The sequence below is a fragment of the Oncorhynchus clarkii genome, chromosome 10, assembly GCF_045791955.1.
Source record: "Oncorhynchus clarkii lewisi isolate Uvic-CL-2024 chromosome 10, UVic_Ocla_1.0, whole genome shotgun sequence".
Lineage (NCBI taxonomy): Eukaryota > Metazoa > Chordata > Actinopteri > Salmoniformes > Salmonidae > Oncorhynchus > Oncorhynchus clarkii.
In genome coordinates this window covers 65,176,786-65,204,686 of record NC_092156.1, presented here as the reverse complement: position 1 = coordinate 65,204,686, position 27,901 = coordinate 65,176,786, and the positions used below count along the sequence as shown (strand labels likewise).

Below are 27,901 nucleotides of genomic sequence, written 5' to 3'. Positions count from 1 at the left end.
GCCTGACAAATGGCTGAGGGGTACAGCTAGCAGAGTGTAGAGGGTATGTGAAACAGCATTTCAAGACCAAATCACAGGACTTTTTATTGGCATTTTCAACAGTTGAGAAATTAACTCCATGAATTTAAAGATGTAGTATCCTCTTTTGAACACAAGAGGGAGACATTGGATTAGAAATACAGCAATTACTGTACTGCTCTGTTAAGGACTACGAGAGTCCACATTCAGTATCAACAATTGCTCATGTGATGCCTGGAGGCAAGGGTCGCTAGATTATTAGGCGCGGCTAGAGATTTATGCACATTTCTGAAAGTGTCTGCTTTGAAACTGCTTACCGTCACCTAACTTACTTTGATTCTATTCACACATTCAGACCATCACATTACAACATAAAAACTGACCACAGGTTAGTGATGTCACAATACCAGAATTTTGTCTTTGATACCAACACCAGGTTTAGTATCATAATACTAGATACAGGGGGGGAGAAGCCCTATTAGCCAGTCACAGAATGCAAATTGATCAAGACAGATCTTGAAGAGTTCAATATGTTTTACATTTTATTTGACCTTTAACTAGGCAATATCATTACATTTGACATAGATTATTTTTTGTTGTTGTATGCATTAATGAATAAATCATAATATCAAATTTGACTTTGTTTTTACCAATCTAACCACATAACAGAAAGGCAGTCATTTATTTGAATGGTAAAATCTCTTTTGATAAATTGGGGAAATCAAGATGTAGCCTTGGCCTAGTCACAATACAGGTGAATGCATATTCAATAGGAGTGTGTGAACGCATTGAGTTATTGTTTTGTTACCCTTCCATTAGGGACTTATTTTATTGTGCTGACCAACAACATTTGCATGGAAGAAGAAAAAAACATATTTTATAAAATGTCTCTAAGACCTATGACATCATTCACACTCATTTTGGGGCTCCAGCAAAGAACCTTGACTGGAAGAGACGTGAGGCGAGGGAGAATACATGAATGAATACATTTCAGCTTTGAAAATCGGCAATAGTGTGTGTTATGGTTTGCATATTATCGCCAACAAGGTACATGGTACTAGCAAGTAAACATAGCTGGAAGATACCAGTATCTTCTTGTTCTAGCCTGTAATGGACATTGTTGCCGTTTTGCAATATTCACGGGTGTTAACTTCTGTTCAGCATAAGTGGTGATGCAGCCCAGACTCCCAGTGTGTGCACTGGTTCCTCAGGCTAGGCTAGAGACAGTATGAGTGGGGAGCTAACGCGATGCAACCCAGACTCCCAGTGTGTGCACTGGTTCCTCAGGCTAGGCTAGAGAAAGTATGAGTGGGGAGCTAACGCGATGCAACCCAGACTCCCAGTGTGTGCACTGGTTCCTCAGGCCAGGCTAGAGACAGTATGAGTGGGGAGCTAACGTGATGCAACCCAGACTCCCAGTGTGTGCACTGGTTCCTCAGGCTAGGCTAGAGACAGTATGAGTGGGGAGCTAACGCGATGCAACCCAGACTCCCAGTGTGTGCACTGGTTCCTCAGGCCAGGCTAGAGACAGTATGAGTGGGGAGCTAACGCGATGCAACCCAGACTCCCAGTGTGTGCACTGGTTCCTCAGGCCAGGCTAGAGACAGTATGAGTGGGGAGCTAGCGTGATGCAGCCCAGACTCCCAGTGTGTGCACTGGTTCCTCAGGCCAGGCTAGAGACAGTATGAGTGGTGAGCTAACGTGATGCAACCCAGACTCCCAGTGTGTGCACTGGTTCCTCAGGCCAGGCTATAGACAGTATGAGTGGTGAGCTAACGCGATGCAACCCAGACTCCCAGTGTGTGCACTGGTTCCTCAGGCCAGGCTAGAGACAGTATGAGTGGGGAGCTAACGTGATGCAACCCAGACTCCCAGTGTGTACACTGGTTCCTCAGGCCAGGCTAGAGACAGTATGAGTGGGGAGCTAACGTGATGCAACCCAGACTCCCAGTGTGTGCACTGGTTCCTCAGGCCAGGCTAGAGACAGTATGAGTGGGGAGCTAACGTGATGCAACCCAGACTCCCAGTGTGTGCACTGGTTCCTCAGGCCAGGCTATAGACAGTATGAGTGGTGAGCTAACGCGATGCAACCCAGACTCCCAGTGTGTACACTGGTTCCTCAGGCCAGGCTAGAGACAGTATGAGTGGGGAGCTAACGCGATGCAACCCAGACTCGCATTGTGTGCACTGGTTCCTCAGGCCAGGCTAGAGCCAGTATGAGTGGGGAGCTAACGTGATGCAACCCAGACTGCGCTGATACAGACTTGATCCTCTCTCAAATCAGAAGACGGCGTGAGACATTTGACAGAAGAACGAAAGTAACAATTCTAGTAGAGAACCGTTTTTGAAGGTTCTAGTATCTAGTAAGTTCTGGTATACTGTGAAACACTAACACTGGTCAGGTCTTACCTTCTTCTTGATGGGTGAGCTTTGGTGTTGGCATCCCGAGGACTGGTCCAGGTTGTTGTTGGGGACAGACACATCACTCCTGAGGGAGGGTGAGTGGAGGCCATCCTCCCCCTCCTCCTCCTCCTCCTCCTCCTCTTCCTCCTCCTCCCTCCCACTCTCCTCCGAATGCTCAAAGTCATCACTGTCCTGGTCCATCTCCTCCTCCTCCTCCCTCCCCGTTCTCACTCCTCCCTCTGTCCTTTCCTCCTCCTCTCCCTGCTGGCTGCCACTGTTGTTGTTCTCCTCTTCCTCCTCCTCGTCGTCATCCCCCCCCTGTTGCCGTCGCTCCGCCTCCCACATCCACCTGCCGCCCTTAGTCACTCCTCCGTTCACCTCGTTGGGTACTCCTCCTCCATCCTCCTCCTCCCCGTCTCCCTGGGGTCCATTCTGCCTGGAGGTCCACGGTTCTTCCACTCCTTCTCCCCCTGCCGAAGCCGCAGGTTGGACTCTGGACTGCTGGTGTTCTTGGTCCTCCACCACCCGGTTCATGTGCTCCTCCTCGTCGGCCTCCTCTCCAGGCTGCTGGCCCTGGGGCGTCCGGGCCGAGGAGGAGGCGTTACCTCGCTGGGCCCCCGGGCCCCCTCGCCGGCCCCCCAGGCCCCGCCTGCTGCCCCCCGACAGCAGATCCTGGTTCATTTCCAAAAGCCAGCTTGCTACCTCCTGGACCTTCACTAGGCTGTCTGAGGAGGAGAAGGGCTTGGCATTCTGTAGAAGAGAGATACGAAACGAGCGAGAGACAGAGGGGGGAAACAGAGAGGGGGGAGAAAAGAGGAGATATTAGAGTTATCCATCTCATACACACAGACAATTGCAATGCTGATGCTCACCAAAATAAAGTGGAAATAACCCCGTCATCTTTTATTCATAACGGTAGAAATAAAACAAAGTGTTTGTGCTGGGAGATGCAGGAAATGGTTGCATTTTGGTGGGGAGACAATAGAGGAAAGCTTTGGCTTTGGATCACACAGCACGGGCCTTGGAATTTCTACAAAAACGAACTACCGAGCCTCAGCGTGACACACACACACACACACAGAGCTACTGGTATTCTAGCCTCCGACACAGCCAATGAACACAGCCCATCTGTCATGATATGAAAGCAGCGACATTCCTGGCTCCATATGGAAGAATCCAGTCCAACTACTGTTCTTAACCATTGGGGTAGTTTGGAGTTGGATGGCGGCTGTGGAACGTTGTTCAGAATGAGAAAGTCCAGCTCTGTTATGTTTAGAGCTGTTTATCATCCGAGGCTGCTGGTCTACTGACAGTGAATCTGGTGGTTCCCAGAAACTTTAGCCTAATCAAAATATACTGTGCTGAGAAATTTAACTATCGTCTTGGTAAACATACTGTAGGCTTGTGTCAGGCAGCTTGTTCATGCTGTTTGAAGCCTGCCGTTATTCACAAAACTATAGAAGTTAATCACGCAAGCATGATATGATGTGGCCTTGTTTGTGCCGTCTTGCAAACTCCTGTTGACAGCACAAACAGATCTGGGACCAGGTTGAGGGTGTAAGCCTACATCAGAATATAAGGCCATGTTAGCTAGTTAGATGACAGGGGCTCTGTACCCGAAACTGATGGAGCCAAGTTACCCAACATGACACCGCCTTTACTCTGAAGCCAAAGTGTCAGAATGCTCATTATGCGCGGCCTGAATATGAGAATGAATATGACGTTAGTCCATTAGCCGTGACGGCTAGAGTTTGGAAAGACAAGTGAGGGACTGAGTGAGGGAGAGGAGGAGTGCAGGCTAGAGGAGAAGGAGTGAGGGGGCAGGCCAGGGGAACAGGGGAAAGCTCCATCCCAGCCATGTTGTTTCGTTAGCCTCTTGGGTGATCACAGTGATGGTCTGCGACAGTCTAGAACAGGACACATTCACCTTGCCCAGGTACGCAGACAAAGTTGAACCTGAATGAGTTCACTCAGAACCATGCATTTAGAGCAATACAGCTCACGGTCAGTGTCCCTCACTCTTATAGGAGCTTACAGTAGGAAGGTTGTCTAATAGAGAAACACACACACACACACACACCAAACCTGTCTATCACCTGGTGGAAAATAGCCTAGCATAACCTACATGCCATCCCTCCTTTTGAAGTCGGCCACATTCTGTCTCCTGTTCCCCAGGAGAGGCGACCGTTTGAGAGACAGGACCGCCTCCACTGACACCAACAGGAAGTGAGTGCACTCCGTTAGAACAGGAATAGACGCCGGCCTGCCTGTGAACTCCATTCAGAGGACAAGTCAATCTGACAACGACTGTCTTTAGTATGACAGCTCTCTTGATAAACTGGCAGGACACTGACAGGACACTGACACTACGCCATGAATCAGCCACTGAAAGAAGAGCCAAGAGAACAGGGATCTGTAGCCTAAACATGGCAGGTTCTATAAAGGCTGTCAAGAACATGTGAGAGCAAAGATCGTTCTTAATCCTAATCTAGTGTCAGAAACATCCTTGATGTTCATTCCGAGAAGAGGTATCCTCTTCCAGTACTTGACTGAAGAACCAGCAGAGGGAGTACTTTGACAGAGTCCTGCTGAAATCCCATTCAAATCAACCAGAGAAGACTTCAACACCATAGGTCAGAATTACCCAAACTCCTTCCTGGGGACCCTAAGGGGGGCACGTTGTGGTGTCTGCCCTAACACTACACAGCTGATTCAAATTAAAGCTGGATTATCAGTTGGTTATTTGAGTCAGCTGTGTAGTGCTAGGGCAGACACCACAACTTGCCCCCCTTAGGGTCCCGAGGACAGAGCTCTGGAAACCCGGTCATAGATCATCATAACGTCGACACCAGAGATCATTCATCCACTATGATCACCATGACTAAGATGCTTACGGTGATACTGGACCAGTATAATGGTCCATAGACAATGAGGCGTAGGCTGCTATCTAAGACAACCTGTATGGCTGCTAATGAGATCATATAAAAGGTCAAAGGTGACCCGCAGAGGTGTTGCATGCATAGAGCTGGAATTGCATTGTGCTTTTTACCATTCTAGTATTTACATTTCTATGGTTATAAGGGCCGTGTTAAGACCAGACGGAATAAAACATTTGTCAGCGTTAATCAGACAGCGGAAACAGTGGGAGATCAATACAAATTCTATAAGCCAGCAACGGCCACGGGAGAGGGCACACACACACAGTTGGAGCTGTGGTGTGTAATGACAGGATGTCATTAGGTAGTGTGTAACAAGGTAGAAGGTGACAAGAATAAAATGCCAGCACTCAGGACAAGAGGGCCAGACTCTCCATAGCATATAATGTGGCACAGAGCTGGCCCTTCTGTGGGAGCGGGGCCCATTCAAACATTTTTATTTATTTTACCTTTATTTAACCAGGTAGGCAAGTTGAGAACAAGTTCTCATTTACAACCTGGCCAAGATAAAGCATAGCAGTTCGACATATAACACAGAGTTACACATGGAATAAAACAAAACATACAGTCAATAATACAGTAGAAAAATAAGTCTATATACAATGTGAGCAAATGAGGTGAGATAAGGGAGGTAAAGGCAATAAATAGGCCATGGTGGCAAAGTAAATACAATATAGCAAGTGAAACACTGGACAGGCAGGTAGCGATCGGTTGAAGAGCATGCATTTAGTTTAACGCGATTTTAAGAGCAGTTGGAGGCCACGGAAGGAGAGTTCGATGGCATTGAAGCTCGTCTAGAGGTTTGTTAACACAGTGTCCAGAGAAGGGCCAGAAGTATACAGAAAGGCGTCGTCTGCGTAGGAGGTGGATCAGAGACTCACCAGCAGCAAGAGCGACATCATTGATGTATACAGAGAAGAGAGTCGGCCCAAGAATGACATAACATAACATAACATGCCCAACTGTCTCTTCACTGTTATGGTTAGACCAATTCTTTACTGAGCAGGTGCCTCTAGTCTAGCTTACACAACGCAAGCACCTTTCAGCAGAAGTTAAGAAAACATAGGAATTATCCAGCTGCTACTACAGCAATGAACTAGAAGTACGGAGCCCCAAGGGAACAACAGCTGAGTAGTGGCGTGGACTACCTGGAATTTCTAAAATCAGCCACAAGCACCTGCTTTAGCTAGTTTATTTCCTAACCGAATACACATGACTATTTCCTTCTTCAAATGTATTTTTCATTTTGGGCTTGTTTAAAGATAGAGGCAGCTTGTCGTTTGATGACTTCAACCTTGGACAATCAGCGGGGGTTCCTCCAGCAACGTTTAATCAACCTCCAATTAACGTAAGAGAATGTTTTCCGACCGCCGTACCGACCCAGTGCTTTGCTCGTTAGCGTAACCCCTCTGATTAATGTTGTCTCCAACAGGAGGGGAAATGTTAGTGCTAATTAGACCACCTAATCAAGAGAGAGCCCAGACAGAAGGCTGGCGGAGGTTAGAGTTTGAAACACTGGCTGGTGTCAGAGTGTCTGCTATATTACTTTAAAAACAGAGGCTCTCTCGCTCTTCCCCTCCCCCTGCTTGATGTAATTGAGGATGGTTAAAGCGTTCTCGTCGTTTCATGTTGGCTCTGATCTGTGGGGCCCCAAAGCCTGCTGTGAACACATTGCTAAAATCAGCCACAGGGGCAGGAATTACAGTACAGCGGAGGGATTATCCAGCGCAGGGCAGATCCAGGGCTGAATGGAGGGATGTAAGCGGGGCAGCACAGCTGGGGGACTGATGGAGGAAGCTATTAAAACGCTGGTTAGGGGAGGTGGAGGGGGGAGTCAATGCACCTGTTGGGAACCGTGGGAAAATTGATTAAGTCCTAAATGGCAACCTAGTCCCTATATAGTGCACTACTTTTGACCAGGGCTCATCAAAGCAGTGCACTTTCTATGGGACAGGGTACTATTTGGGACGCATCCATAATGTGCTTAACTTTTCCTGGAAGGACGCTTGATTGGTAGATGTCCCTCGTCTTTATAGGAGCAGTTGGAGGACAATGTTGCTGTCCCAACATGCCTTGCACTGAGGTTATTTCCGTGTGACTGAACAGATGTGCTTAGACTTTAAGACTGTTTGTGCTATTGAGAATATTACTAACTCAAATACTGTTCTCTCTCGCCCACCCTTCCTGCCTGCCTCGCTCTCACACAGTTCTCAATGGAACTGAGCCACTCTCTCCGGCCAGTGACATACTGCATCTGTAAATATATCCTGAATGGTGCCCCATACTGGCCATCAGCTCTCTGGGGACACAGGCATCCGGGCATGGGGTCACCCCTGTAACCCCTCAATGCCCCCCAGGACGGAGGGTTTCCCAGTACATTAGGGCTTGGGAAATGACCTTTATCTAGGCAGGGTTCCTCCATTTCATTCCGTCATCCACTCTTCACTGGTTGTGCTCTAGCTAGACAGACTCCTGGTGGGAAGACGGTCTCATCTTTAACCCCTGACACTCCAGGGAATTGGTTTTTATGGATAGGGCTAAACTGAACTGTTTGTTACAGAAGAAATATGGAAAGAGTTTGCATAACCATGGTAGCAATTAGAAATTAACAGTTTGAAGATCATGGGAAAATTATAACAGCAGCTCACCTGACAAGACTAAGTCCAAACATTATGATTTTATGTGCCTTTTACATTTACTGTACTTTTTTTACTTTTACTGTACTGGATACATTCAGTAACACAAGGAAATGTGAGGTAGGTGCAACATAAGACCAAAACGATGACAAGGGTTTGAGTGAGAGGACTAACTGGTGTTTCCAAGTCATCACACACCTTTCCAAAGTGTGCACAGTTGACTCAAAAAAAAAGTATTCAACTATGAGGGGCTTTTGGAGCTCTCCTAGCTGTGCCGTTGAGAATCTAGAGCAAGCACACTTGTAGTTGTTTCATTTGGAACGCAGCCCTGCATCCCCGCCATCACACAATTACTGTTGTTTACGCAATCCAAAAAAAACAGTTAATTATAAATCGCAATCTGGGTCAGGCGGCCATCATCTGAAAGCTTGTTCTATTGCCAACATGACTAGCTAAATGGCAAAATCCGATTTTACAGTGTGAGCCTTTCAAAGCAATTCAGAGAAGCAGATCGTCATTTTAGTGCGCATAGAATAGAGTCGTTTGCATTCAGATGTGTGGTCCGTTGCAAATGTTCTTCACAATACAACATAGGCTTATTCTGTTCAGAACAACCAGGGTAAAGCGCCAAGACGTCTTGTAAGTGATCATAAATGTTGACACTGTATGACATGACATTTTATGTGGATATGTAAAGTGCACATTTGGATACAATTGTTTGACTTGCTTGTATGACAAAGCGGTATTTATTATACCTTTTAAAATATATAGGTAATTTACAGCATTTCCTTCAATCAGACAAAAAAAGATTTGCAGACGTTGGCCCAATTAGCGGGAGGGATGAGGGCAACTTGTCCAGTGTGCTGTGCTCAAATTCAGAACAGCTGTCAGTCAAATCCCATCCAGCGTGGTGAAGCACAGAGCCAGAGCTCTGACGTCATGTGTAGCATGCTACTGTAGAGCCACCACGTTCCAACGTAGGTGCTTATCAGTGTCCAAATCTGCCATTCTCAACCCGAATACGGGTACGAGTGTAAAGGGCTACATGCTACTATGTGAATATGGACTTCTCATGACTGTATGCAGTGTGACCACTTCAGCTCCCCGATCAGAGTTACTAAGCAGCCCAGCCCTTGTGTCAGTTCAAAACATAGTCAGTGTTATTACTCTGTGGATGAGAGAGCACAGCCTCTGATTCGGCGGCGTCAGGACCTGGCACCACGTCAAGAGTTTAAGTGGAAGGAAGTGAGGGATGGAAAGAGACAAGACAAAGCTGCATCTCCCAAGCCAGCCTCCCGGCTTGCACTAAGAAGTGGAGTACGTGGGTGTGTAGTGTTTCTGCAGTGGGGAGGGGTTCTTATGTATACATCCACATTGCAAACACATCATTGTAATAACCATCCAGCATGTAAAATAGCAGACTGTCTGGTTAGCAAGTCGAGGTCCAGCCACTGCATCAGAGGATTCTACTTATATTTCTCTGCAGTCTTCAGAAGATGGTTATCGGCCAGTAGTCAGGCCGTCTCTATAATACTAAGCTAGCGGTGTCTGTTCTCTGATGTCAGGGTATTTGACGTTGGGGGAATAGGGGATGGGGGGGGGGGACTGGGTGTCAGGGGAGACTCTCTGGTGGCGCGGGCAGCTGTCACTAGGCAACTCTGGGGATCAGAGAGGTGACCGTCTGACAGTCTCCTCACCACATCACTGACCAAACAACCCCCAGCCCCACACACACCCCTAGGTCTCACTGAACTGTGCCATTTAGGCCTACTAGAACATAAAAGACAATAGTAAGACACCGTACTTAGTGACCTAAATAATGTTCAGTTCTCAGAAATGCCTGTAGCAAATGCTTGATTAAATAAATATATATATTTATATATCCTGAGAAAGGGGCAGATGGTGTTTTTTCCGAGTGGTGTGTCCACTCTAGTGCATCAGATTTACAGCAGACAGATAGCTTAGCTAAAGAGGGTAAAGCCTTGAGGGTACATTCAGCCTGGTCAGCTGTTCTGGATTGACGAGTGCCATGGGGGCAGAATGGGATGTCCATTTGGATCGCCATGGCGACAAACGATGGACATGCAGTCACACACACACCTATCAGAACTTGGATTCAGCAGTTGGTTTCCACAGGTGACAGTGCTGAAGGAGTTCAAATCAAACTTTGTCACATGCGCCAAATACAACCTTACCGTGAAATGCTTACAAGCCCTTAACTCTTCTTGAACTGCATTGTTGGTTAAGAAAATATTTACCAAATAAACTAAAAGTAAAAAAAATTATAAAAACAACACAATAACGAGGTACTGGTGCCGAGTCAGTGTGCGGTGGTGCAGGTTAGAGGTAATTTGTACATGTAGGTAGGGGTGAAGTGACTATGCATATACAGTGCCTTGCGAAAGTATTCGGCCCCCTTGAACTTTGCGACCTTTTGCCACATTTTAGGCTTCAAACATAAAGATATAAAACTGTATTTTTTTGTGAAGAATCAACAACAAGTGGGACACAATCATGAAGTGGAACGACATTTATTGGATATTTCAAACTTTTTTAACAAATCAAAAACTGAAAAATTGGGTGTGCAAAATTATTGTTGTTGATTCTTCACAAAAAAATAAATTTTATATCTTTATGTTTGAAGCCTGAAATGTTGCAAAAGGTTGCAAAGTTCAAGGGGGCCGAACACTTTCGCAAGGCACTGTATATGAAAAAAAACAGCGAGTAGTAGCAGTGTACAAAACAAATGGAGGGGGGGGGGGGTCAATGCAATAGTCCAGTGGCAATTTGATTCATTGTTCAGCTGTCTTATGGATTGGAGGAAGCTCGAATGCAGGAAGCTCGGCCCCAGTGGTGTACTGGGCCGTCCGCACTCCCCTCTGTAGCGCCTTATGGTCAGATGCCGAGAAGTTGCCATACCAGGCGGTGATGCAACCTGTCAGGACGCTCTCGATGGTGCAGCTGTCCATGCTAAATCTTTCAGTCTCCTGAGGGAAAAAGGTTTGATCGTGCCCTCTTCACGACTGTCTTGGTGTGTTTGGACCATAATAGATCGTTGGTGATGTGGACAACAAGGAACTTGAAGCGCTCCACCTGCTTCACTACAGCCCCGTCGATGTGAATGAGGGGATGTTCGGCCCGCCTTTACCTGTAGTCCACGACTATCTCCTTTGTCTTGATCACGTTGAGGGAGAGGTTGTTGTCCTTACACCACACTGCCAGTTCTCTGACCTCCTAACTATCTCATCATTGTCGGTGATCAGGCCTACCACTGTTGTTTGGCCACGCAGTCGTGGGTGAACAGGGAATACAGGAGGGGACTAAGTACACACCCCTGAGGGGCCCCAGTGTTGCGGATCAGCGTGGCAGACGTGTTGTTGCCTACTCTTACCACCTAGGGGGCGGCCAGTCAGGAAGTCCAGAATCCAGTTGCAGAGGGATGTGTTTAGTCCTAGGGTCCTCAGCTTAGTGATGAGCTTCGTGGGCACTATGGTGTTGAGCGCTGAGCTGTAGTCAATGAACAGCATTCTCACATAGGTGTTCCTTTTATCCAGGTGGGAAAGGGCAGTGTGGAGCACAATTGAGATTGCGTCATCTGTGGATCTGTTGGGGCGGTACGCAAATTGAAGTGGGTCTAGTGTATCCGGGAGGATGCTGTTGATGTGAGCCATGACCAGCCTTTCAAAGCACTTCATGGCTACCGACATGAGTGCTACGGGCGGTAATAATTTAGGCAGGTTACCTTCTCTTCCTTGGGCACAGGGACTATGGTGGTCTGCTTGAAACATGTAGCTATTGCAGAGTCAGTTGAAAATGTCAGTGAAGACACTTGCCACTTTGATCAGTCATGGACGTGAGCATTTCTTATTGTTACCATGTACCTGATACATATGACAGAATATTATGAGAGAAAATAAAATCAAACCTCAAACCAGTGCTTAACAGTCCACTGGCAAAATGTGACGAGCATGACACACCAAAGCCATGTTCGATTCAGATGGCCACATTGATATTCCGGTCAAGCGATACTCGTCTGCCAAACTGAAAAGATGGCAAGGCCAGAAAGACAGGCCGGAATAGCATGTCTCATCCAGTTTCCCTGAACACTAATCACTCTGTAATGGATGACTGTGATATCTACTTTCAAATTCAGCACCGGATGGGACAGAAATCTCCCCAGTTAACATGGTCTTAGACTGTTGGGACAGCGAGAGGGAGACAGCCAGTGGGAGACAGCCAGTGGGAGACAGCCAGTGGGAGCCTCCACATGAACAGATAAGAGGGGTGCAGTGTGTGTCATTTTCCTCTTGCTTTCTCCCTCTTATTACTGTGGCCGATGCTTCTCTGGCAGGACATTTGTCTGAGGCAGCTGGGCCATGGGAGACTGCAGAGCCTCTAAACTACTCCCGCCAAATGGGGTACCCTGCCCTGAACTCAGTCACTGTTACTAGCCGGCACCACCCGGTACTCTACCCTGACCTTTACTCAGTCACCGTTACTGGCCGGCACCACCCGGTACTCTACCCTGCACCTTAGACACTCCTGCCCTATGTACATATTAAAGTAACCAGTGTTCATTGACTAATGTTTACATACCGTTTAACCCACTTCATATATACAGTGGGGAAAACAAGTATTTGATACGCTGCCGATTTTGCAGGTTTTCCTACTTACAAAGCACGTAGAGGTCTGTAATTTTTAGCATAGGTACACTTCAACTGTGAGAAACGGAATCTAAAACAAAAATCCAGAAAATCACATTATGATTTTTAAGTAATAAATTTGCATTTTATTGCATGACATAAGTATTTGATACATCAGAAAAGCAGAACCTAATATTTGGTACAGAAACCTTTGTTTGCAATTACAGAGATCATACGTTTCCTGTAGTTCTTGACCAGGTTTGCACACACTTCAGCAGGGATTTTGGCCCAGTCCTCCATACAGACCTTCTCCAGATCCTTCAGGTTTCGGGGCTGTCGCTGGGCAATACGGACTTTCAGCTCCCTCCAAAGATGTTCTATTGGGTTCAGGTCTGGAGACTGGCTAGACCACTCCAGGACCTTGAGATGCTTCTTACGGAGCCACTCCTTAGTTGCCCTGGCTGTGTGTGTTTCGGGTCGTTGTCATGCTGGAAGACCCAGCCACGACCCATCTTCAATGCTCTTACTGAGGGAAGGAGGTTGTTGGCCAAGATCTTGCGATACATGGCCCCATCCATCCTCCCCTCAATACGGTGCAGTCGTCCTGTCCCTTTTGCAGAAAAGCATCACCAAAGAATGATGTTTCCATCTCCATGCTTCACGGTTGGGATGGTGCTCTTGGGGATGTGCTCATCCTTCTTCTTCCTCCAAACACGGCGAGTGGAGTTTAGACCAAAAAGCTCTATTTTTGTCTCATCAGACCACATGACCTTCTCCCATTCCTCCTCTGGATCATCCAGATGGTCATTGGCAAACTTCAGACGGGCCTGGACATGGGCTGGCTTGAGCAGGGGGACCTTGCGTGCGTTGCAGGATTTTAATCCATGACGGAGTAGTGTGTTACTAATGGTTCTCTTTGAGACTGTGGTCCCAGCTCTCTTCAGGTCAGTGACCAGGTCCTGCCGTGTAGTTCTGGGCTGATCCCTCACCTTCCTCATGATTATTGATGCCCCACAAGGTGAGATCTTGCATGGAGCCCCAGACCGAGGGTGATTGACCATCTTGAACTTCTTCCATTTTCTAATAATTGCGCCAACAGTTGTTGCCTTCTCACCAAGCTGCTTGCCTATTGTCCTGTAGCCCATCCCAGCCTTGTGCAGGTCTACAATTTTATCCCTGATGTCCTTACCCAGCTCTCTGGTCTTGGCCATTGTGGAGAGGTTGGAGTCTGTTTGATTGAGTGTGTGGACAGGTATCTTTTATACAGGTAACGAGTTCAAACAGGTGCAGTTAATACAGGTAATGAGTGGGGAACAGGAGGGCTTCTTAAAGAAAACTAATAGGTCTGTGAGAGCCAGAATTCTTACTGGTTGGTAGGTGATCAAATACTTATGGCATGCAAAAAAATGCAAATGAATAACTTAAAAATCATACAATGTCATTTTCTGGATTTTTTCTTCCGTCTCTCACAGTTGACGTGTACCTATGATACAAATTACAGACCTGCACATGTTTTGTAAGTAGGAAAACCTGCAAAATCGGCAGTGTATCAAATACTTGTTCTCCCCACTGTATATGTTGTATTCTAGTCAAGGCTCATCCTATATAACTACTGCTGGCTGTATACACCTTTTCTATTCATATGATGTCTATAATGTCTATACACACCATCATATACATATATATTTATATGTATAAATTAACTTTTTTTGATGCGTGCATTCTTCTGTATTGTTGGGTATTACTGCACTGTTGGAGCTGGAGAAACACGCATTTCGCTGCACCTGCGATAAGACCTGAAAAATAATGTGTGCATACGCGACCAATGAAATCACATGTGTTCCTAAAGGAACAGCGCCGACAGATTGGAAGAAAACAAGCCGTTCCCGTGGTTACCGGTAAGCTGCTTCCCTCTAAAAAAATAAATGTTTCAGAGCAATCATCTGTCCAGCTCGCCTCTAGTGTATGAGCCACTGGATGAATGGATGATAATGAAACTAAAGGATGAAGTGAAAAATAACAAAGTGAAGAAAGTTCTAATTTCAGATTATTTTTTGTAGGGTTTTTCTGTAACATTCACAAGATTTGGGACACACCGAGGTCCCCTTACTTTAGCCCACTGACAAAATGAGACACCAGCCAGGTACATTTCTCTAGCCACACTTTACCTCCTTAGAAATTGCAGAGACAATTGTAGGCTACACACACAAAAGGAAATGAATGCGCTTTGTGTTGTGGGGCTGCATGCGCCGGCTGGCATTGACAAAGTGACGAGTGGATAGATGGCCGGCCATTTTGTGTCCGTTTCCCTGAAACTCCTTTTCTTTGTGACCTCCAGGAAAGAAACTGGGTTGGCTGAGTGGCTCAGTGTGTGGATGCCTGGCTCTCCAAGTCTCAAGCGCTGTGGTGGAGACTGGAGCATTAGCATCATCTCAGATTGCAGGGCTCCCCCTGGGACCTGTATTTCAGAGCTGTGAACTCGACAGAGGAAGGCTATGAATAGCTGAACCCGGTATGCCTCCTATAAGGGAATCGCAAAGGTTCCGTAATTAGGTTCTTAAACATCCCATGAAATATGTTTTGCTATTGTTGCCGAAAACAATCGCGGTGGAACACATAGGACAAGAGCGCATATCCGCGAGAGACAGTGACATATTGAATCACGAGAGGGATGAAGATAATTATTTCTGGTTCATTTAGTGACCCCCCAAAATATATATATATACACACTTCCCCATTCACAGTGAGCCAGTATAAACTGTGTATCATCAGTAGGCTTGACTAGTTGAAATAAGCCTCTACAAAGCGTGGACCACCATGCAAAGAGTGACTCACAGCCCAGATGGGTACTGTATAGAGAGTCTCACCTCATACAGGAAACAGGTAGGATGAGGTCACTAAGACCAAAACAACAACTGCCTGGCAGACTTGCTCTTCAGACTGTGGCAACCTGCCCGTAGGTGGTAGAGGGTAAGAAAGCAGCATTTATTTCCTTATTAAATAACAGAAATGGCAGAATGCGTCAGTTGCTGACAGAAAAAGTTACTTTAAAAAAAACTTAACTCTTAATTGAGGTAATTGGTGGAGGTGTATATAAAAAAGTGTAGAAGTAATTATATTTCTATGGTGGGAACTAAGTTACCTCCGTCAGCAGAAAACTCCTGAGAAGTAATCTTAGCAACATCCCAAATTCCATTACCATGTGCTTTAATGCGATTTAAGAGACAGATCTTACATGTGGGAATAGCCCGCAGCAAAACAAATGTTTGTCATTCGTAATATCTCATAGGCACATTGCAGTTTGTCTTCATCCACAACTTTGCTGGATAAACACAAACACACAAGCTTGACTTGCTTTCTAATAAGCCTACAGATGGTTTCAAGTTAATACTACAGTTATGGGATTTTAGACTTCAGAATATGGCTAGTGTAACAAACAATATTGGCATGCTGGCATACTGCTAAATGAACTCTGGTGTTGAATTTAGTACGGCAAGGGTTTATAAAAGGCTGAGATCGTATAGGATGATAAAATACTTCTGGCACAAAGACCTGGGAAAAGTTACCTGAGTGTTTAAAACAGAAGCCATTATCTCAAAAGGTTGTGCATATCAGAGCATCTTGCAAGATGACCAAGTGAAAGCAGAAACAGAACACTGTTAGAGCTCAATCATTAAGCGTGGGGTTTTATGCTCTTCCTATCAGACCACAATTGCATGGGAACTTTCACGGTCTCTGTTTAATGGACAATGAGCGAGAAGCAATAATGGGGTTGTAACGAGCTGGTATCGTTCGAAAATATGCTTTGATTGCGCTCTAAAATAAACGAGCCAGCCATTGGCCTCTTTATCGACCGACCAAAAGCTTTTTCTCCATCCACAGGAATAATATAAATGGGTGTGAATGTTTATAGTTTAAGGCCGGGTCTTGTTAGTTAGCCTAGCGCACAGAACTGTGGCAGCTGGGACCAAAACAGCACCCAGTGTTGCTGCTGATAACAGGGGCTGTTGGGCTTCTGTGGCGTGCCGTGCCAAGTCTGGAGCTCCGGAGACAAAGACACAGCTGTGTGCGGCACACCCAGGCACCACTTCAGCCCAGGCACAGTGCCCTCATCTGGGGGCACTTCAGACCGGCAGAATGCCCCTATGGGGAACTGATGGGCTGCTTGAGGCCGGGCCAAGTTCTCCATGGGCCATGAGGGGTGGCCAACGGGTAACCACTTTAACTTGTGAAGGCCCTATTTCGCACAGCAGGCAGTTGGTCAGGTCCGCCAGCTAACATCCAAACAGTGGGCATGCTCTCCCCTCGGCAATCTCCCTACTGTGTTTAACACATATGTATTAGGCTCTCTATCCAACCGGCTGGCAAACTGCTGAAGGATTATTAGCCCAGTGAAGGGGGTCAGTGAGTAAATGGCTCAATCTATTAAAAAAACAGCCACAGACATTAACCACACGTGGATGAGCTGTACTCATCACTACCTGCTCTTTATGGAAGACCGTTAAAAACTATTTTCAAACCAATACTTTTGAAGTGTCATCAGTAACTTTAAGGCCCAATACAGTCGTTTTTATAGAAATAACAAATAATTTCTGGGTAACAATTAAGTAACTGACTGATTGTTGTCAATTAAAATTGTCAAAAAGAAACAACAACAAAAAGCTTCTTAGCAAATATCTATATCTCAAGCAAGAATTTAGCAAGGACTGTCTGGGACTGGTCTGAGTGGGGGAGGGGGAAACTAGCTGTTTTTGGCAGAGGTTTGGACCTCTTTTTGGTCTATTAACTGCTGAAAACATCACCCCGCCAAAGCAGGCTGAAATTCCATGTAGTCGTTTCAAACACTTACACTAAATAGGCATTATCCTTTTCACAGTATTACTCCAACGACAGTGTGGGAATACATATAAAGAAACAGGAAATCACATTTTTGACTGCACTGTGGGCTTCTTAAGACAAGCCCAGATACACGATCAAAGCTGAAAAACAACAGTCATTTTCTCTCTTGCTGAGTAAGAGGCGTATGAAAAGACAAACGCGGAACTTTTGAGACACAATCTATTCAACCACATATTGCCTACCATCCTCACAACCGGGCTCTTTATGGAGCATCGGACACACGGTCCGTCAATCATTAGACTTTGAAAGTGTATTCTGACGCTTAATCAGTAAGTTAACACAAGTTGAGAGTCGCTGTGAAACATTCAGAAAAACACCAGTAATTTCCTCTCCTGCGGAGCATGTCAAGCAAGTAGTGGGAGGGAGTTTGATCCTGCAACAATCAGCCTGTATGGGACAAATAAATGATTTGGCAAAACAAGAAGTTCTATTCTCAGTTGCTGTGCTCAGAAGACGGCAGGCTCAAGGCAACACCACAGCCTACATACTGATCCTGAGTTTGGACAACAGGGAAAAGGAGGCATTGAAATACCCCGCTGTGGTTGCAGGGACTTTCTCTACAGACTTATGCTAATACCTAAAGTGAAGTATGAAAAGACAAAAGCAGAGTTGCTGAGAGACCCCATCTACCAAAGGGTGATGAGGGTTACGGTGTTGTGACCAGTGAGACATGGTTTAGAGTTAGAGAGCCCATCTACCAAAGGGTGATGAGGGTTACGGTGTTGTGACCAGTGAGACATGGTTTAGAGTTAGAGAGCACATCTACCAAAGGGTGATGAGGGTTACAGTGTTGTGACCAGTGAGACATGGTTTAGAGTTAGAGAGCCCATCTACCAAAGGGTGATGAGGGTTACGGTGTTGTGACCAGTGAGACATGGTTTAGAGTTAGAGAGCCCATCTACCAAAGGGTGATGAGGGTTACGGTGTTGTGACCAGTGAGACATGGTTTAGAGTTAGAGAGCCCATCTACCAAAGGGTGATGAGGGTTACGGTGTTGTGACCAGTGAGACATGGTTTAGAGTTAGAGAGCACATCCCCTTTGAAACGGCGGCAATACATCAAACGGATGGGATCTGAACAGAGCAAAAGGGAGAGGAGTGGAACAACACGCAGCTAGCTATTCACTATGAACTCAGTCCATAAAAAGATCACCAGCAACCGATAGCTGGAGGAGCTGCCTTCGTATTAGATAAATAATACATAATAATACATTGATGAAAGCATAACCTCCCGATGTTCCATTGCATTGGTGACTAGCTCAGTGAAAGAGCAATCGAATTAACATTGTCAGACAGATAAATGCCAGACTTGGGCTGAACAAAACATGTTCCATGCTGAGAGATTAATTGTATTATGCAACATGCCAACTGCCTAATCAGTGGTAATAAAGGGTTGTTAATATTTATAATTATGAATTTCTGCCCAGCGGCCATGGGCTGTTATATACAGGCCTTCTTTAGAAGCAGTAATCCTTTAAATACAGAGCTTAGTGCTCAGTGGGACCTCCTGGGTCTACATTTCATTGCAGAGGCTATTAATCGATCTCTCTATTTAAAGCTGGTGCCCCTTGGTGCCTCAAAAGAGGGGAACTGAAACCGTTCAGGCCTGTAAAAAAGGAAGGACGAAAAGAGGGGAATTATTTCTCCTTGGATTTGACACAGAAACACTTAACTCGATAACAAACGGATTAATAGTAGAGAGACGTTTTAATGTTACCCCTCATACCGTTTGTTTAACAACGCAGAGCTGTTTTAAAGAGAACTCTCCCTCATTCAATAGTTGGCATGCGGGCAACAGATGAAAACCAACCACACATCCTTTATTTTCCTTTGCGGTACTTTCTCACCTTCCATCAGGACATAAAAATCTCTCCAAAGGAAAACAGGATCAATCTTGTACAAAGTGAAAATGGCCAACTGCCAAACCCAGCCCAGGCCGATCCCCGTCAAAACGGGAAGAAGCCACTCCGTCAATACCGGTAAACGACCAAAAACAATACCGGTAACAAGTGGGGAACTATGAAAAGGGGAGCTGAAAGCCGTAGGGTAAGGGAGAGAAGTGAACAGGGTGGAGGCTAGTGATAAGGGTCAGAGCCCTAACTTCTTCAGGGGTACCGTCGCCTCCTCTCCCTTCCACTCACCGTTCTTCTTGTACCATCTTGGAGTTTGCGCCATTCCTCGAAACGCTTTTTCTCCAATTGAGGCGGAGCAGCAATCACTCAGTGTTAAACCACCAGGATGTCTGAAGGCATCCACTTAGAAAACAGGACAGTTTCAATGCAAGCCCTACGGTTGGCACGGCAACAAAGCTAGACAGACATTAAATCACCTGGTTCCATTACAAAATCAATTACTGCAGTGCACTTCCAATAGCTCCGCATGCAGCCCGATAATGGGAGAAATAATCTTGGATAACCAAAAGCAAGGTCAGTCTGACCCAAACATACATAATCAATATGAATCTCAATCCATCCTGTATTACTAGTAGTAATAGCTTAGTATTTTCTATAGTACTAGGACAGAATGCTAGTAGCTTACTAGCCTATAAGTCCAAGCACCGATTATTGTGAATGACTAGTACTTCCTCACTCCATTCTAGTATGCACTCTGCATCTTTACACAGATAAGTCGTAAAACAGTAAGATGGAGATATCCAGTCAAATCCATTGAAGCACCCTGTCTATGCCATGGTTGTGGGTGGCAATGTGGGCAGCCACCGCATTACGCATCGTTACCTTGGGGGGCGGTGGGCAGCCGGTGGCCAGGCGCTGCAGCTGCTCGGAGGTATGGCTGCAGGAGAGGAGGTCTGAGCAACAGGCTGTGCGGCCCAGCCTCTTCATCAGAGAGGAGATGAAGCTGCAGCCACAGCCACACATTGACTTGCTCATTAGTGGCCTCTCTGGTCCAGAGGAAAAGACGACGACAACAAGGGAAGAACGAGGGATGAGGGAGGGAGAGCTAAAGACTAATGCCGTCCTGTCGGGTGGGTCCTTCTTTAGATCCTTTCAGTTGCTCCTCACAGCATTCATTTAGTTCCCAGATCAAATAACTGCCTTGTCCCGAGTCGCTCAACAGAGTCCTCCAGAGACACCCGACGCTTCTGAGTTCTCGTGTGTGTCAAGCCACAGGCTGCAGTTGCAATGTCACTTCTCCAGTCAGTTAAATCTCTGATGGGAAGCAGGCTCCGCGGTCATGCCTGGTGGGAAGGCCGGAGGCAGCTCACCTCGCTACACACCGGGGAGGCTCAAGTCTGCCGCTACAATACGGATGCTCCAGTCCATTCCCCTTGTGACTCTCCTCCTTCCACTCTCTTCTTCTTCACTCCTCTCTTCGCAGCATCCAGACACACGCCTCCTCTCCGAGGCTCCTCCCTCTGCCCAGCTCACTCTGGAACAGGATGCTGCTGGGGATACTGCCTCTGCTGCTACTGCCGTCTCCTACTCTCCCTCTTTGCGCCTTCCACCCCCCCACCCCCCGGATGAGGCTGCTTAAGTGATGTGGATGTTGTCCCTGTCAACACCGCTGACTGCCACCACTGTACCTGCCTACCCCCCCCCTCCCCTCCAGCAGCTCTGGCAATAAGCCGCTCAGAGCCGATCCGCCAAGTCGCCAATCAAAGTTCGTTGCCCTTTTATGACATGGGTGCTCCCGGGAGCCCGTCAATCAACCCAGTGCTGCATGGATAGAGCGGAGTGGAGTTAGGAGAAATCCAAACCGTGGCTCTGCTCCTTCCCTCCACAAGGTTAGACAGCTGGATACAAAGGAGAGGGTTAGAAGGGAGCATCTAAGTAGTGGAGCGGCAGAGCACCAGGCAGCGTTATTATCCGAATTATATGCCACTCCCGGGTCACAGAAAGGTAATCAGATGAAAGCAAGAGAGAGACAGCCGATCAATGTAAAATTCTCCTCCATATTCCACACAATACATACTGAGCAAAAATATAAAACGCAACATGTAAAGTGTTGGTCCCATGTTTCATGAGCTGAAATAAAAGATCCTAAAAGAAGCGTATTTCTCCAATGTTGTGCACAAATTTCTTTACATCGATTAATGAGCATTTCTCCATTGCCAAGACAATCCATCCAAACAGCATGGCCATTACACAGGTGCACCTTGTGCCGGGGACAGTAAAAGGCCACTAAAATGTGCAGTTGTGTCACACATCACAATGCCACAGATGTCTCACGTTTTGATGGTGCGTGGAATTGGCATTCTGTCCACCAGAGCTGTTGCCAGAGAGTTGAATGTTAATTTCTCTACCATAAGCCGCCTCAAACGTCATTTTAGAGAATTTGGCAGAACGTCCAACCACCCTTACAACCGCAGACCACGTTTAACCACGCCAGCCCAGGACCTCCAGCAGGATCGCCTAAAACCAGCCAATCGGAGAGCTGATAAAACTGTAGGTTTGCACAACCAAATAATTTTGGTTGTGAACCGAGGGCCCCATGGTGGCGGTGAGGTTATGGTATGACAGGTATAAGCTACGGACAACGAAAACAATTGCATTTTATCAATGGCAATTGGAATGTGACGAGATCCTGTGGCCCATTGTCGTGTCATTCATCATCTCATGTTTCAGCATGATAATGCACGGCCCCATGTCACAAGGATCTGTACACAATTCCTGGAAGCTGAAAATGTCCCAGTTCTTCCGTGGCCTGCATACTCACCAGACATGTCACCCATTGAGCATGTTTGGGATGCTCTGGATCGACGTGTATGACAGCAACCTCGCACAGCCATTGAAGAGGAGTGGGACAACATTCCACAGGCCAAAATCAACAGCCTGATCAACTTTTCTGATCCACCCCCTACCTTAAAAAAATAAAAAAAAATAAAAAACTCTGACCAACAGGTACATATCTGTATTCGCAGTCAGGTGAAATCCATAGATTAGGGCCTAATGAATTTATTTAAATAACCTGATTTCCTTATATGAACTGTAAAACTTTGACATTATTGCATTTATATTTTTGTTCAGTGTAAGATGCTCTCTCTGCTGTGGTGAAGGTGAGGCAAGCCATTTGGAAGTGTATACGGGGGGGAACCACATCACCGGTGCTTAAAGCTCGAGCACTGTGAGAAAATACACAGATAAAATAAATGGAGAGAGAGAGAGAAAGCTTGCCCGACGTCATCTCCTACTCTGTGGGGGCGCTTGGTACAGCCTCCATCTCCAGGGATAGTCAGGTTAAACGCCCGAGATAAGGTGAGCGAGCAGTGCTGTAGAAGGAGGGAGGGAGGGGAGCGCAGGATGTATCTTAGACCGGTAGAATTTCCAGCAGCACCCCTCTTCTACACTCCTCCCTCATCCCACCCTCAACAACACTGCTCGCTCACCTTATCAGGCGTTTAACCCGATTAGCCCTGGAGATGGAGCCTGCACCGAGCGCCCCCACAGAGTAGGAGACGACGACAGGCAAATCATTCACCTCATCACTGAATAGTAATCAGAGTTGATGAAGCCATGAGGCCTTGAGAGGAAAATGATAGGTTGGGGAGGGAGAGAGACGGAGAGAGAGGCCATGGTGAGGGTGGAGATGAGTTGAGGCAGAATGAGGGAAGGAGAATAGGGCTTGTGCTCGAGGCACCCTGCCAGCTCGATATAAATAGCCCCGGAATAAGCAGATAAAAAGATAATCACCTTTAAGAGTACTATCACCACCACCAATGTGCAGACAGAAGACTAGGCCAAATCGGTAAAGGAGAAAACTGAGTATTTTCAGTACCATACAAAACACAGAGAGCGATAACATTTAAATGGTGTCGTATGAAATAGGATGGGGTGGTGAATATCCCAGTATAATATCCCAAAAGATAGGAAGGCTAGGTTACTGTGCTGAGCAGTACGCCTCAACCTTATCAGAAGTGTTATCGCTCCACATATAGCAGAGGCCAAGTCAGAGATGTGGATCCACAGACCACAACAGTCCCTGACTGTTCAGTATTCAGCTGGTCGGCTGTGTTCAGTGGGGCGATAACAGGGGACTTTAGCTAGAAATCAACAGCAGTTAGCCTCTCTCTCCAGGTGAGGACTGTGAAAAGGACAGAGGCTGCTTGAAGTCATGACTGATCGTTGTATAGGGTGAGAGATATTTCACTTGCTTTGGCAATGTAAACATGTTTCCCATGTCAATAAAGCCCATTGAATAGAATTGAGAGAGAGGGTGAGAGAGAGTATATATAGACATATGACATTTGTAATGTCTTTATTCTTTTGGATCTTCTGTGAGTGTAATGTTTACTGTTCATTTTTATTGTTGGTTTATTTCACTTTAGTTTATTATCTACTTCACTTGCTTTGGCAACGTAAACATACGTTTCCCATGCCAATAAAGCCCTTAAATTGAATTTAAATTCAAATTGAGAGCGAGAGGGTGAGGGTGAGATTGATCCCCTATTGCCACCTCACTGGAACAAACAGTGCAAATCAACAAGCCTACTGCCTGGAACAGTGTGCCCAGAGACATCCTGAAATGAAAAGAGGCTGTTCAAATCAAAAAGATCCAGATGTAGCATGAGAAAAACAGTAAGACCACAACCAGCTGTTCAAACAAACATGACACATGTAAATATCACAAAAAAATTGAGAAACGGCTTTAGTTTGAGTGGAGAGAACAAAGTCACAATTTCTCTATTGCAAAGCAAACATTAAAACGTCTCTCGGCAGAGTGACTGAAAAACACAAAGACAGAGGGAACAAAAAGCCACTTAGGAAACTTCAAAACTTGGCAACAACGATACAGGCCCTCCCCTCTCTCCCTCGGTTAGTTCTGCATGGCTGATGCAGGCTACCGCGCGGGAAAGACAGGACTGTGCACACCTCAGCACACCGTTATTATTCTGGGTTCAATAATCGCCTATTTGAGCATTTTGTTATTTTCCTCTCTAGAGAGAACGAGAGAGCGGGTGAACGAACGTCCAGTTCATTATTTATAAATATTGCTTTTCACTGCGTCAGCTCCCGGCTTCGATATTGATCCCTGGGGCGGAGCGACTCGCTGCACCACAGTACTGGTGGAGGTTTTCAGAGGGAAGAGGGGGAGAGATGGACTGAACGGGATGAAAGGGAAAGGGGGGAGAAAAGGAAACTAACTGGATTTGCTTTGCTTACAGTTAGAGTGAAGGAAAGCACATTAGACTGTACTTTAAAAGGATCCCGTTTATATTTCTGCAGCCAGGATGTGGAGGCAAGCCTTTTAGTGCAGTCTAGGATCATTTAGCCTAAAGATAAACACTTGCAAGGCGGAAGAGGCAGCCACGCAGTCATTAAAAAAAGGCCTCCATCTCAGACTCCAACTGTTCTCCCGAATTAGCCTAAAAAAGGTCACCACGTCTTTTGAGAGCGTGCATTTCAAGAAATACAGAAACACACATGGCGTAAAAGGTGGCAGGCGGCAGCTTCAGGAAAATCCAACCATTGTTTTGACCGGAGGCTAGTTTCCACAACATCCATTGTGTGTGGCGAGGAGCAAGGGCTGACGGAGTTATCAGTCACCGGCAATCAGGAATGAGCGGCTAGCCTCCAACAGCCAACACCATACAATTACAGCTCCATTGTGTGGAGCCAGACCAGGCTACAAAAGCTTTCCTCTTCTGCAGATGGTGTACAGACTGGGCTGGGCCTGGAGTTGCAAGGCCTATGTTCAGGTGATGAGGTTTCCCCATTCATTGCATTGGGTGTTTCTTCAACCCTGAAAATGAATATTTGAGGGGAGATGACAAGTGTTAGGACCAAACGCAATAAGCAACAGGTAGGTTGGAAACACAAATGAAGGGAACTGAAAAAGGGGTGTAAAATAAAAAAGAGAAGCAGGAAACCTGGCTCATGATGAAAGCCAGTAAATCCTCTACACACCACATTAAAGTCTCCTTGTGAAATTCCAGACTTTAGCACAGGGCAGGATCAGCTGTTGACAGGCTGACTTCATTTCCAGACTCACATGGACACCACATAAAACAAAGCAAAGCACGAATGTCACTGACAAGATGGCACCTGTCATCTCCATCACTTGCCCTAGCTTGAGTAGCTATTGTCACCTCAGTCGAGCCTCTGAGCTGACTCGTCAGTTTTGACACGTAAGACGTGAGTCTTGGGCGTACAGTACTGCTGAGCCAAGCTCAACGAGACGCGGGCATCTCAGCACACCATTTACAGTGAGGCAGTGCTACTTTAATGCACCTCAGATCCAATTACCTCACACAAACCATGTTAGCCGACACCCCAGCTGAAGCATCACCGCTCCTCCCACTGTGGAGACAACGGACAACTAATACACCACAAGGTGACACTGTTAGGCCACTTCTACCTTTCTACCACAAGCTGTGTGTCTTTCCCAGTCCTCTGAAAAGGTCTCTACCTTCCAAAACAGTGAAGAGGAGTCTTAGGGAGATGGAACTGTGTCAGAGGTTACCCATGACATAATACTGCCTGGTCAAGATTTCAGTCTGGTTTGAAAGGCCTGGCAACCTGGCACACAGTCTAATCCTGTCAGAGTGGAGGGTGGAGCGAGGGAGGTTGGTACTGCCAAGTACAGAATGAGAGGCAGTCACTCCTCCATATGGAGCCGGGAGCAGCATGGGTTCATTAGCTGTAGTTTACTACTCCGGCCAAGCCGGCAACACAGCTAGCAACTAAACCACTCCCCCGCAACAACCACAGAGCAGATATTCTCTCGCTCTCTCACACACACGCAAAGACTCCAACTTTAGATTGAAAACGTGTCATTTTGGGACTATATTTCTCTAGAGTTCAGCCCTACCTGTATGGTGGCTCTAGTCTTGTTACAGACGAGGCAAAATCTTCTCCCAGCACCACTGAGTCTACTGATGTGTGTGTGTGTGTATATAATATGTTTGACTAAGATGCAGAGTAGACACCACATAACATGATTCAGACAGTCATAACTCAGACAGGAATGAACCCATTAAAATAATCACCTCAGCCAGATGTCTGAACTTCCGGCTTAATGTGAAATTCATTTTACCTGCCATGTTAACGCTATCAAATGTAACACCTTTTCCGAAGCCTAGCTATGTATCAGAACTTTTCGTTTAATAAATTAATTTCGGACACTTGAGTGGGTATAATTCACCTATAGGGTAAGATCTAGGGCATGGCTCTTCAACCCTGTTCCTGGAGAGCTACCGTCCTGTAGGTTCTCACTCAAACCCAGTTCCTTTAGAGCTACAGTTCTGTAGGTTTTCACTCCAGCCCTGTTCCGGGAGCGCTAACCTCCTGTAGGTTCACTCCGACTAGAGACCGACCGATAAATCGGAATGGCCGATTAATTAGGGCCGACTTCAAGTTTCATTAACAATCGGTAATCTACATTTTTGGACACCGATCATGGCCGATTACATTTTTTGGTCCTCCAATAATCTGTATCGACGTTAAAAAATCATAATCGGTCGACCTCTAACTCCGACCTTAATCTAGAGCACCCAATTCTAATAATTAGCTGGTTGATAAGCTGAATACGGTCAGTTACAACTGGGGTTGGAGCGAAAACATACAGGTAGGTAGCTCTCCAGGAACAGGGTTGGAGAGGCCTGCCCTAGGGAATACCTAGAGTCCTTACAAAGAAGCATCTCTTTTCATCAGAACAGAAATCATTCACTGAATATGTCTAAATGCTTTTGGACACTTGTACTACTGCACAATTCCCCTGCGCAGTAGTACCTAGGGAGTCCTTGGAGTCCTTAGATCACGGTGCAGCTGCAGTAGCCAGAGGCTGTGTGATGCTGGCTATCATCCTCCTGTGTGAACAGACTTGTTCAGTCCCTGGAGAGAGAGGGATTGTGGGTGACTAGTACACGGCTGTGGGAACAGGTGGGGGGGGGGGGGGGGGGTAGCGTTGCAGTATGTCAGGACTACACCTTCACACATTGTACAGAAACAGAGTTTATTAGGAAGGACACCTTTGTAACAACTAACAGGAGGAGACCTAGGGCCTACCTCGTCAACTCATTGAACGGTCGGAAAACTAGGCATAAGCTTTCAAATGGAAATGGACAAGGAGCATGGTTAGAACCTCAGACCTATTTTCCGTTTGAGTTCATTTATTATGTTTATTTAGACAGGGACAACGTGCAACATATAGACTCAGAGCACTGAGAAGTCACACCACATTTAGCTAAGCGCTAATTTACAGCTGTAGTCCCCCGACTACATGATGGCAATGATGTTCCACTGCCAATATCATGCTATGGGAAAATGTATTCACTGCCAACATTTAGCCTACAGAAACTTTCTTTGCCACTGAGTCTTACTCTGCTAAGTCAATTAAGGAGCCCAGGCAGAAAGCAGGCATTTGTCAAGGACATCTGAACAGTCTTGTGTTTGTTTCTGATGGAGGAAACC

At 46.3% G+C, this 27,901-nt stretch overlaps 1 protein-coding gene across 2 annotated transcripts in view; it reads right to left on the bottom strand.

Annotated features, from left to right (window-relative positions):
• The window catches only part of LOC139419006 (F-box/WD repeat-containing protein 7), a 189,346-nt gene that overhangs the window by 116,700 nt on the left and 44,745 nt on the right, over positions 1-27,901 (bottom strand). For both annotated transcript variants that reach the window (XM_071168814.1, XM_071168815.1), the window contains one exon: positions 2,428-3,171. In XM_071168814.1, the coding sequence (XP_071024915.1) occupies positions 2,428-3,102 (675 nt within the window). In that variant the 5' untranslated portion in view covers positions 3,103-3,171. The remainder of the gene's footprint in view (positions 1-2,427; positions 3,172-27,901) is intronic.